The sequence below is a fragment of the Ictalurus punctatus genome, chromosome 5, assembly GCF_001660625.3.
Source record: "Ictalurus punctatus breed USDA103 chromosome 5, Coco_2.0, whole genome shotgun sequence".
NCBI classification, from domain to species: domain Eukaryota; kingdom Metazoa; phylum Chordata; class Actinopteri; order Siluriformes; family Ictaluridae; genus Ictalurus; species Ictalurus punctatus.
In genome coordinates this window covers 11,589,315-11,602,006 of record NC_030420.2, presented here as the reverse complement: position 1 = coordinate 11,602,006, position 12,692 = coordinate 11,589,315, and the positions used below count along the sequence as shown (strand labels likewise).

General features: G+C 37.2%; 1 protein-coding gene across 1 annotated transcript in view; it reads right to left on the bottom strand.

Moving 5' to 3' along the window:
- si:dkey-11f4.7 (piezo-type mechanosensitive ion channel component 2) overlaps nucleotides 1-2,193 on the bottom strand; it is an 81,362-nt gene extending 79,169 nt beyond the window's left edge. The window contains exons 1-2 of the mRNA XM_053680218.1: nucleotides 2,070-2,193; nucleotides 1,173-1,268 (exon numbers count right to left, since the gene is read on the bottom strand). Coding sequence (XP_053536193.1) covers nucleotides 1,173-1,268; nucleotides 2,070-2,133 — 160 coding nt within the window. The 5' untranslated portion in view covers nucleotides 2,134-2,193. The remainder of the gene's footprint in view (nucleotides 1-1,172; nucleotides 1,269-2,069) is intronic.
- Nucleotides 2,194-12,692: the final 10,499 nt, after the last annotated feature.

Here is a 12,692-nt window from a genome sequence, read left to right as displayed (position 1 = left end):
GACAAAATGACGACAGTTGGTAAGCTCTGCACCACTAAAATTTTACACCGGACGCTGCAGCAGTTAAGCGGGAGTTTCAGCGTCAAATTTTTTTGCCATGCTGCTTGCGTTGAATTAAAGCGCCAATACACTGTTAAAAGATTTAAATGAGGATGAGTTGACAATATATATATATATATATATATATATATATATATATATATATATATATATATATATATATATATATATATAAAATTCACTCAATGTTAATATGAATTAATAATATTCAATAAGTTAAGAACTCTTACTTTAATCTTCAGAATTTAGTCCATGTGTTCATGTTAATTCGAGTAATGTGTTTTCTGTTTATGAGACCAGTTACTGTGAAACAATTTGCTCAAATGGAGAGAATAAAGTTTTTATTTGCATTTCTTTCAGAATTGAGGAATTAATTATTATTAATTTAAAAGAATGCATAAAAGGCAGAACTATCAGTATCTGTATCAGCCAATATCACTATGAATAATCGGTTATTGGTATCAGCTGAAAACTTTTGTATCAGTGCATCTCTAATAATTAGGTATGCTATTGTCCTTTAATGGTTTCTAAATTATTAAATGGTCTAAATGGTCTCTAATTATTATTATTATTAAATACATTATATTCACTGCATTTAGTTATGTAGTACTTGACAATAGACCAAAGCTTAAATTATAATAATTATAAAGCACTCACACAGACACACACACACTACATATCAAAGGTACTATATAACAAATGCATTAAATGTAATGTTTTTAAAAACAATATACATGTTCCATTATACAACACATATACACATACCTAAGGTTGATTTTTAGAATACAAAAAGCACCTAGTCTAAAAACATATAGATAACCAACGTAAGAGACAACAGATGTGGTTAAAGCAGATATTTTAGTATGGACAAGAGTTCTTACTGGCTTATTCTAAATATATTGTATAAATAATTTTTTTCTGCTGAAATTCAAGGTAAGGCTGCTTAATTTATATCACCTATGCAGTCATCATATACTGTAAATCATCATTACAAATGTACAAATTCTGTCTAAACAACGATCTGTTCTATGCAACAAATTATTTGTATGTGGTCAGCTGAGTCATGCTTCATACTTCTTTTCATATTTTCTAAAGAATGCTTGTTTACTCACCCTTCATGGAGGACAGAGAGGGGCTTGGTAGGAGAGGTACAGACAACAGAAACAGCAGATACACCACGGAAAGCCCATTGTATCGAAAAGCTATTGCTGTGTAAATACACAATACAGATTTATATATATATATATATATATATATATATATATATATATATATATATATATATATATATATATATATATAAAATCAAGTACAATTAATGTATTGTCATTTACTGGTGTTAATAACAAAACTGGCACATGCGTATTGGTCTTATATTTGTCTTTCAACAATTTCCCTAAAGCCTTCAACAGAAAAATTTATAAAAGAATGAAAATATGGTGAAGAAAAAACATGTAGTCTTTCCACTTTTTTGGCCAAGTTATAATTAAGTGCCGAGGACTTTAGAGAATATTTTTATTATTAGCTTATCAAGTTATAAAAAATATCAAAAGGGTATAAATACAAATAAATTAACTAACAAATAAATGACAAAAAAGACTATATTAAAAACAAATGATTTAATATAGCTATTTAATTTGCAAATCCCCATATTAAATTATATTGTCTAAATCTGTCAGGTATTAATATGACAATATAATTGTTAAATGACTTAATTTAATTAAAAAGAAAAGAACATAAAATATTGCCTATATCACGGCACTTTTAACAAAGGTCTTTCCAGGTTAAAAGAGAATATTTAAGTGCACATTGCCTAAAAGAGCTTTTATTATGTAAATATTAATATAAAGCACCTCAGAAGACACATGTTACACACACACAAACACATTTTTTTAAAATTCATTAAATATACTTACATTTCTTATAGACTCTATAATTACTGCTGACATGAATTCTTTTTGTAATTTACATCTTAGAAAAATTAAATTACAAAGTTGAATTTCACTTACCTGTTAGTAAAACTAGTGGTAATGCAATGTTATAGATCATCCCGACTACAATGTCCCCTGCCATATTTATGCTGAGGAGTCCACATTCACTGATTTCTAAAGCGGACCGTTGTAAAGAACCTCCAGCTGGTACAGCAAATGCCTACAAAAGCATTATCCTTTGCAGAACAACAAATACAAAGCATGTATTTGTAGCTAAAAAAATATTGTTTTTATTTATTTATTTATTTATTTATTTATTTATTTATTTGGAAAGCTTGTGCTGTAGTTACAATTCAGAAACTATTTGTAAGGTTTTCCATCATGCTATCAATTTTTATAGGAGGAAGCGTATCTAATATTCATGGAGGCTTGACCATTATCTACTGACGTCTAGAGCTGTAATAGTGCAGCTGAGTGCTCTAGTGAAAATATAACACACTGAGGATAATAGAGTGTGTCTCACCTCAGTAATCAATACATAGAGATTGTGTATGTAGTCAAGCACTAAACTGTCCATCAAAACTAAAATTATTAAGACCCTACTTCTTTAGGGAATGAAGGAGTTCTCTAATGTATAAAAAATTAACTTGATCATAAAGCCAAACCATGGTTTTTACATGGTTTTAAGTTTTTCAATCAAAAACAATAACTTGGTAAAGTGCATTGTATTGTCTGCACAGTGATCTGCACTGTAAATTGTGCACAATTCCATTCTGTTTAAATTTGTACAACAATAAATATCATAGACAAGGGACTGAAATTAATAACACTTATTTTTATCATCCAGAATAATGGCTCTTTTATCCCAGTTGAGTAACTCAGAGTGAACAAATTGCCCAAGGCACTGACTATATGTACAGTGGATATAAAAAGTCTACCAAGATAAATCATGTCACATCTTTTTTTAGTTTAATGTGATAGCAACAAACAAAATTCAAGTGGGGAAAAAGGTTTTAGGGTTAATAATCTGGTTGAACAAGTCTGCATACCTCTTAACTAATCCTTTGTTCAAGCAATTTTGCCTTGTAATACAGCGCTCAGACTTTTTGGGTAAGACGCTACCATCTTAGCACATCTTGATTTGGAAGTTTTATTCCTCTTCCTTGCAAAAATGCTCCAGATCCATCAAATCTTCAGTCCCAGTTGAAGAGAAGCATTAAGCTGCCACCACCATGCTTCACCATGGGTATGGTTTTATTTGGGTGATAAACTGTGTTGTTTTTGCGCCAAACATATCTTTTAGAATTATGCCCAAAATGTTCTACCTTGGTCTTATCACACCGTAACACATTTATCCACACTGTTTGGGGTGATTTGGCCACGCTTGGAAGTTTTTTATTTGTTTTTGTTTTTCATGAGAATAGGTTTCCATCTATCCACCCTACCCCACAGCCCAGAAACGTGAAGAATATGAGAGATTGTTGTCACATGCAGGGGGTGACCAGTACTTGCCAGATATTCCTGCAACTCCTTTAATGTTGCAATACTGTAGGTCTCTTGGCAGCCTCCCTGATAAATTTTATTCCTGTCCTTTTGTGAATTTTGGAATGGACATCTTATTCTTGGTAATGTCACTGTGGTTCCATGCTACAGCTAATGCTTTGAAAATTCATTTGTACCCCTCTCCTGACTGATAACTTTCAACAATGATATCCTGTACATGCTTTGTAAGCTCTTTGCAGACCATGGCTTTAGCAGGTGGATGAAGCCAAACAGATGTCAAGAAACTCCTACAGAAACAGCTGATATATTTGGGGTTAATCAAAATGACTATACTGATGACAGGTGTATGATAATTACTTTTGAACATGAGAATGTGTTTGTTTAATTCTGAGCAGTCTCACGCATTATTACCAAAGGGTGTGCGCACTTGGGCAACCCGGTTAAAGTAAGATTTTTCTTTTTCTTTTTTTCCCTGACCTGACATGTAAGCCACAATTTTAAAAGGATTGTATCCACTTTTTTATATTCACTGTATGTAAGCCCAATTTGGATTGATCAATATCAAATAAATCAAGACTTTGTTGTGGTGAAGGGCATGGTGTCCTTTTGTCAAATGGAGATGTCAGATAAAGAGCAATTGTAATAATCCCTATTAAAAGTACAAAAAATTCTGGGACTTCCGGCTGAGCATGTAAGTGAGAAGGCACGAGTGGAGTGAGCTCCCGAGCATTTTATCTTTTAATTGTACTTTTCAGGCAACCTGAATCTTTTCTAAGACATTTGGTGCGCTCCTTTTCAATTACTCGGTCCACGACTATAACCAGAAAGGAATTATGGCTTCTGAAAGACAACGGAAACCTAAATCTTCACCGAGCACGACGAGTCATGGCGACAAGCTAACGCTGGATTTTGAAAATCTCCGCAACACTTTAATAGCAGCTAACATCTACCATCCCAGTTCAGGTGAAAGCAGCTATTGACTCCGCTCTGGCCCCAATTGTTGCGTCGTTTGAGAGTTTTAAATCGGGCACTGAATCACAAGGATGGCGTATTGACGAGCTTAACCAGCACCTGAACGATTACAGTGACCGCACTGTAGCACTGGAACAGATGGTGCTGAAGCTAACTTCGGCTAACAAACAACTCACCGAGAAAGTTGAGGATTTAGAGTCCCGCTGGCAGCGCTGCAATCTCCGGGTCATCGGTATTCCGGAACGAGAAGAAGGGAGCGATCCAGTAACATTTATGTCTAAATTTTTCCAGGATGTGCTCGGATCAGAAATCTTTCCGACTGCTCCATTGCTGGATAGAGCGCACCGCATTGGCCCCGTGCCCTCGGAGGAACAGCGAGAGAATCAGAGGTCCAGAGTGATGATTGTGCGGTTTCACTACTTTCACGACAGAGAAAAAGTAGTTCGACGCAGGAATTGGAATCAACTTTTCCATCAGGGCCGTAAGGTCTTCATCTTTCCTGACTTCAGCTCCAGCGTCGCTAAGAGGACAGCGGCCTTCGCTGCGGTGAGAAACAGCTTGCGTGAGAGAAATGTGCGGTCTTCTCTCAGATACACTGCTCGCCTTCGGATAAACCTCGGTGATGAGAGGCTGCAATTCGACTGTCCCCAAAAAGCGCAACGATGGTTTAATGAACGGTATCCTCCATCTTAATCTGTCTACATAACAGTTAACCGATTTATTAATACCTGTAATGGGACTGTAAAACTACGCGGGTGTGGACAACTATATCAGTTTCCATGTAAATCTACAGGTTGCCTGTGATACATAATGACTGTGTTTTGTATTTTTTTTTTTTGCTCGGGAGTGACTTCACACAACAAGAATAGGTACAGTTCACAAGTATGGGATGTTCCAGTGTTGTAGGGTTCTGCCTCCATTGTTTGGGAATGGAGAGAAGATAATTGGTGGTGGGGTGGGGGAGGGTGGGGTGGTGTGTTGTTGTGGGTTTTTCTCCCCCCTTTTTTTCTTTTTTTTTCTCCCCCCCCCTTATTGATATCAACCTCTCTGTACTCCATTCTGTACTAATCTAAATTGATGGAAAATACCCGACATTCATTCAGATTTCTAAGTTGGAATGTGAAAGGTCTGAATGGTCCCATTAAAAGATCCAAGGTTTTGACACATTTAAAACTACAAAATCCTATCCGATTCAGCGTTTTGCAAGTATATTTCTACTACAATAGATGATTTTCTTCTTACTAATCAAACTGATTCAATTTCTTACTCTTTACTTTGGGAAACTTTAAAGGCCTTCTTAAGGGGACAGATAATCTCTTATTCTGCGCATGCAAGTAAGCAACGCAAGGATAAGAAAAAAGAGATATCGGATAATATTCGAGCCATTGATGACCAATATGCTCTCAACCCGACCCCTGAGCTGCATAAACAAAGGCTTAATTTGCAGGCGGAGTTCAAGTTGTTATTGACAAGTGAGGCAGAGAGGCTGTTGTTACGTACACGTGGTAATTATTATGAATATGGAGATAAGGTCGGTCGGTTGTTGGCTCACCAACTGCGTAGCCGAGTGGCCTCGCACTCTGTCACTCAGATTATGCAGTCCAGTGGTGCATTAACATCGGATCCTGTAGAAATTAATTCAACTTTTAAAAGTTTTTACTCTTCTTTATACACAGCTGGATCTCCTGACAATTCAGGTAACATGGACCATTTTCTTGGAAATATTGATTTTCCCAGAGTTGACCCTCTATTGGCATCTGAGCTTGACAGCCCCATCACCTTAGATGAGATCACTAATTCAATCAACTCATTGCAATCTAGGAAATCACCTGGCCCGGATGGGTTTCCTGCTGAATTTTATAAGAAATTTCATGTTGTATTGGCCCCATTACTTCTGGCTGTATTCGAGGAATCCTTAGAACTAGGGACGCTGCCACAAACATTGAGACAAGAGTCTATTACTCTATTGCTCAAAGATGGGAAGGACCCGACATTATGTAATTCGTACAGACCTATTAACCTCCTCAATGTTGATGTCAAGATTTTAGTCAAACTTTTGGCCTCTCGTTTGGAGGGAGTTCTCCCTAGCATTATTTCAGAGGAGCAAACCGGGTTTATAAAAGGACGGCATTCCTTTTCTAATATTCGTACTCTGCTCTACTTACATTTTGTATTCGAAACAGAACAGCGCCTAATCTGAAGTGGTCATCTCTTTGGACACAGAAAGGCATTTGATACGATCGAATGGGAATATCTTTTTACGGTGCTAAGGAGGTTCGGCTTTGGGGACGGACTGATATCATGGATCCGTTTATTATATGTGGAACCGCAGGCTTCCATATATACCAACGATGCTAAATCTGACTATTTTACTCTGTCACGGGGTACGTGCCAGGGATGTCCTCTGTCTCCCTTACTTTTTGCCATAGCAATTGAGCCTCTCTCGATGGCGCTTAGAACTCTTCCTGTATTTCAGGGTATAATTCGCAAAGGAATTGAACATAAACTAGCCCTATATGCTGACGACTTAGTACTTTATGTTACAGATCCGATTGCATCTTGTCCTGAGATAATACGCATATTAAATGACTTTGGGAAATTTTCTGGGTATAAACTGAACCTACAGAAGAGTGAATGCTTACCCATAAACCAATCTGGCCAAAAAATAAAACAGACTGAAATACCTTTTCATTTGGAGGACTCAAAATTCAAATATCTCGGAGTTAATGTCACCCGTTCTTATTCTGCGTTAATGGCGGCAAATTTTACGCGCTTAATTTCATACATTAAGTTGGCCTTCCAAAGATGGGCAGCTCTACCATTATCCCCTCTTGGTAGAATAAACACAGTAAAAATGAACATTCTTCCAAAATTCCTCTACCTTTTCCAGTCCATCCCTTTGTTTTTACCCAAATCTTTCTTCGAGAATATAGACCAATTAATCTCCTCTTTTGTATGGGCAGGGAAAACTGAAAACTGAAAACAGGGTTTCCAAATTTTCACTTCAGAGGAGTCGACTAAGTGGTGGCCTCTCCTTGCCCAATTTCATGTATTATTATTGGGCGGCTAATATTCAGAAACTCGTGCTCTGGGTGCAGGCCCCCTCTCTTCCCTGGTGCCACTTAGAAGCGAAGTCTTGTACTTCAACCTCCCTCCCTGCTATGGTGTTCTCCTCCCTTCCTATAGCCCTTTCACAATACATGGATAATCCAATAGTACGTACCTCTCTAAAAATTTTCTTGGCCTCAACCATGGCACCTATATGTAATAGCCACCTCTTTCCCCCCTCCTTTATGGATTCCACATTCTCTTTGTGGGAAAAGAAGGGTCTGAAATGCTTTGAGGATCTTTTCATTAGTAATGTGTTTGCAAACTTTTCTGAATTATCCTCGTCATTCAGCCTGCCTCTGTCTCACCTATTTCGTTTCTTTCAAGTTAGGCATTGTGTCTCCTCCCTATTCGCTGGTTTTCCCTCCTTACCTACAAAGTCTGCATGGAAAGAGGTGTTCAAGCTGAATCCTAATAAGGGTGGCATTATTTCACGGATATATGCAACAATCTGGTCACAGGACGATTCTTACAATATCAAAACCATTAGTGCTTGGGAAGAGGAATTGGGCCTGGAGCTTGAGGATGATTACTGGGGCAGAGCGTTAGATAATATACGTACCACCACGTCATGTGCTAGACTTAGTTTCATACAATTTAAAGTGGTCCATAGAGCTCACCTCTCTAGGAGTAAACTGTCTAAAATATATCCCAATGTTCCTGACATGTGTGAAAAATGCAAACTTTCGCCCTGTAACCTCAGTCATATAACCTCAGTCATACTTTGTCCCAAATTGCAGAACTTTTGGAACTCTTTCTTCAAAACTATGTCCGACGTTCTTAAAATCAAATTAGATGTCTGTCCTTTAATTGCCATCTTTGGTGTTCCATCTCAGCGTCAACCTCTGAACCATAAAGAAGCTAGTGTTGTGGCCTTTGCATCGTTACTTGCTCGGCGCAGAATACTGTTGTCTTGGACCTCTCCACAACCCCCCTCTATATCAGTCTGGCTTAAGGATTTAATCTTCTTTTTAAAACTTGAAAAAATCAAGTACAACATCAGAGGCAGGGGTGACTCATTTTTGGGAAAATGGGCACAATTTATTACCTACTTCAATGATGTACGCACCCTGGTGGTGGATTGAGGAGAGGTGGACTGTAATTCCTGATCATCTTACCCCTTATTTTTTAGTTGTTGTTGTTTTGGGTTTTTATGTTTGTTAGTTTTTTTGTTTGTTTGTTCGTTTGTGTTTGTTTGTTCGTTTGTGTTTGTTTGTTTGTTTATTTATTTTTTTGTGTTTTTTTCCCTTTGGTTGGTTGTTTGTATTTATTTATTTATTTATTTATTTATTTTTGTTTCCCCCTTTCTTTTGGTTTTGGCTGTGGTTGTTTGTTGGGGTTGTTGGGTGGGGGGTTATGTAAAATGTAAATTTTCAATAAAAATTCTATGATCAAAAAAAAAAAGGACAAAAAAATTCTAAGTGCCTCCCCAGATTAAGGTTACTAGGGACCCACCCCTTGGAAAAGAAAATGGCTTTGGGAATGTAGAGGGCTATTTCACTGGCAGAGAAAGAGCCTGTCAGTATGCAAGATGGAAATATATACACTAGATATAGTTGAACTTACATAAACAGACAGTAAGGGCTCTGGTACTAAAATGTTTGATCTGTGGAGGTCTCTTTCCCAGATTGGAGATTCCACAGGAGAGGTGCCTCAGGAGGATATGGGGATACAGTCCTAGGCAGAAGGCCTAGCAGTTGGAGTTTTTCCCAGTGGACAAGAGGGTTGCCTCCAGGAGAGCTTGAGTCTCAAGAAGGAGAACTCTGACTACTGTATGTGTGTCTATACCAAATAGCAGATCAAAGTATTTATACTTCTTGCAGAAGATGGAGTAGATGATGTAGGTGTTTAAGAGAATACTTGTTACTCTTCCATATTGCTCCTGGGAGACTTCAATGATCATATTGGGAATGATGGCACTGACATTTACTGAATGAGGTCAGGGACACTGAGTGTGAATAGACAATATTCAAGTCTATTGATGGTGCCTGTCATGGTTGTCATGGCTCTCCTGATACAACTGAGAGATATAGGAGAGGCAAAAGGGGTACACCAAAAACAGTTTCAGAAACGAAACCTCAGGCATGGAATGAGTTTGGAGAGGCCATGGAAAATAACTTTTGCCGTTCTGGCAAACTGTTTGATGGCTTAAGAGGGGGAGATGAGACTATGCACATGCTCTACTAAGCAAGTGCAGGGTATTATTGACCTCTACTGGGGATACTGTTGAGTGATGTACGGAGCAGTTAGAGGAACTACATAACCCAGTATACATGTCCTGCCTTCAGTAGGTCGTGCCAGAAATGTCTGGTGTTTTTTAGTCCCTCTCTGTGGCTGAAGTTACTATGGTAGTTAAAAATCTTCAGAGTGGTAAGGATGTAGTTCTATGATTGGTCTATGATTGGGTGCCTCAACATTTGTTGTGTGAGGTACTGCAGGTAGGAAGGTACTACAGTATGAGGGCAATTGGGTCACTAATATCTAGTATCTATTATACTAAAATGTATTTAGTATAGGAGGCTAGCAGTAACATCTCTGTTATTTGCAGATGGCAATGTCACCATTGTCATAATTTGAACTGAACCTTAGTAAACAGGAAGTGTGTGATAACCAAGGAAAAAGGAATTTAGTGGAGGAGGCCCTCTGGTGGTGTGGTGGAGACGTGTCCCTGATGGATGTGACAAATCATTTTAAACATTGGCTGGCTATCACACATAGCTGTTTCCATACTGGTCACTGGGAAAGATACTGCTACAAATATTTCAATACTTCAATATTCAAGAATTCATTAATAGTCCAACCTGAATTTGCATTGGCAATTTAGCAAATTATGCCCTAATTCACTTTTTAAAAAATTTTATAATCCAAAGTTACTGCATAGTTCCTCATTTGTCAGAGCTTGGTTCTATGAAGTCACCTGCTTTCACATAACCTACAGCACTGAGCAACAGTGGTGGCTCAGTGGTTAAGGCTCTGGCTTATTTATGAGAAGGTCAGGGGTTCAAGCCTCAGTGCTGCCACTTGAGCAAGGCCCTTAACCCTCTCTGCTCCAGGGGCACCAGCTGGGATATGTGAAAAAGGATTTTCACTGTAATGTATATATGACAAATAAAGTCTTCTTCGAATCACACACAGTAAAGGTGAAACACTTATCTATCTATTTTGTGTACTTCTACTTAAGCAATGCTTAATTAATTTTGCAGGGATCAAAATTAAATTTTATTAAGTAGCACTGGTGCTTCCATTTCAGGAAACTAGCAAAACAACTAACAATCATTCAGAAGCCACCACCAAAGAAATATGGGACACCAACAAAGTTTAGGAATCAACATCACATGGGATCGTTCCACCATTTTGGTAGAATTGTCATTCACATTTTACTAACGTGTTCACAGGCACTGTGATAGCTTATTTAGATTTATTGTTACATTGTGTTTTTGTCATGAATTAATGAAATTCAGTGGAGAAGGGGTTGTATTGATGATGTGAATTGATACCTTCCAGAATTTTCATCTTTTCATATCTGGTGTGTGACTTGAGTGCCTATTGACGCACCCCTGCATGTGTTAAAACAGCACTTGAATGCAGAGCTGATTAGAAGGCTGGACTGAGTCACCATCTGCTGGCCACAGAGCATCCCTGCAATACAATATTAGAGATAAAAATGACTTGTGTAGAAAATCTTATGCAACAAAAAATTTTCTATTTCCAAGAAATGTTAATGGCCATGAATGAGATCCTATTATACTGATCTTCATTTTTTAAACATGCTGCTCTTTGCTACTCTACATAAATATATATTATTATGCAACATGATAATGTAGAATAATGTTGCCCTTGATACCAAACTCAGAGGTGCATGTAAAAAAAACAACACTTGAACACTGAAACACTGTTTTGTTGCTTGATTAATTCTGCCATAAACCCATGACCAATAACTTCTGAAGCTTTATTTCAGCAAACAACCATGTGAATGCTTTGGAAACTAATTCAGAGGAAACACAAACCATAGCACATGTTTGGAGGAAGAACTGTTTGTAGTGAAGTAGTGACATTAAGATATTTTGTAGTTATGGAATCAGAAAAGAAACAAGAGATAACACATAACAACACATAATGTTGTCTGTGTACAAGAAATTTGTATTTATAATCTCACTGAGCAAATCAACAAGCACGATCAAACCGACATGTCCCACAGGAGCCATATGAGGTGAATTCAGTTTAACTTAGAAGCATTTATTTTCTGGCCTGATAGTGAAAGTAAAAACGTATGTTACTAAACCCATGCAGTGAAACTGCTTGATAGAAATAACATGACTTAATTAATGTAACATCATAGTATGGAGTATGTTAAACTTAAAACAGTTTGCAAATTTGGGACAGCATGATTCAGGTTAAAATCCAATAAGTGGAAACAGGGTTAGGGTTAAAATTAGGGTTACAACAAAAAGAATAGAATAGTAGACACAGCTGGCAAGCTATTAGATTACTTAGTACTTAGCATGTTTTGAGGTTTTTGAACTTTACTAAAACTACTTGATTTAAGAGCGACTTATATTATTCATTTCTAACTGTCCCATTTTACAGCTTAAAACTCTAAAGAAAGATGGAAATCTAACCCCATGAAGGGTTCTTCAGTTTGTCCCTGAAAGATTCTCTCTGAAACATGACAACAAAGTTTTCTTTTCAGAGAAAAGTAGCACACCTTCAGAAAACTCAAACCATTAATGATACAAAGAAACTTTTATTGGGGTATATTTTTTGCGTTGTTTAGCATTTTCCTTTGACAATTGTGCATATTATAGCATATGTATTCTATCCATCAACAGCTTAATGATATATTGATAACCAGATATATTTCACCTTTACTGCTGAATAATATTATCCTTTTATTGTTCTTTTTATTTAAAAAAATTTCATTTTAATTAGGAAAAAAAAAATGCATTTTTATTAGCCTATATGCTGTGACCAGTTATACCGCTGAGTGTTTACATGTTGAGGAGGGTTAAGAGCAGAGATGCCCAAACTAGAGCCCGCGGGCCAAAGTTGGCCAGCGGTGACTTTTGATTTGACCCGCCATGCCATATGTGAGAAGGGGGTAGGGGGGAAATGTCATTG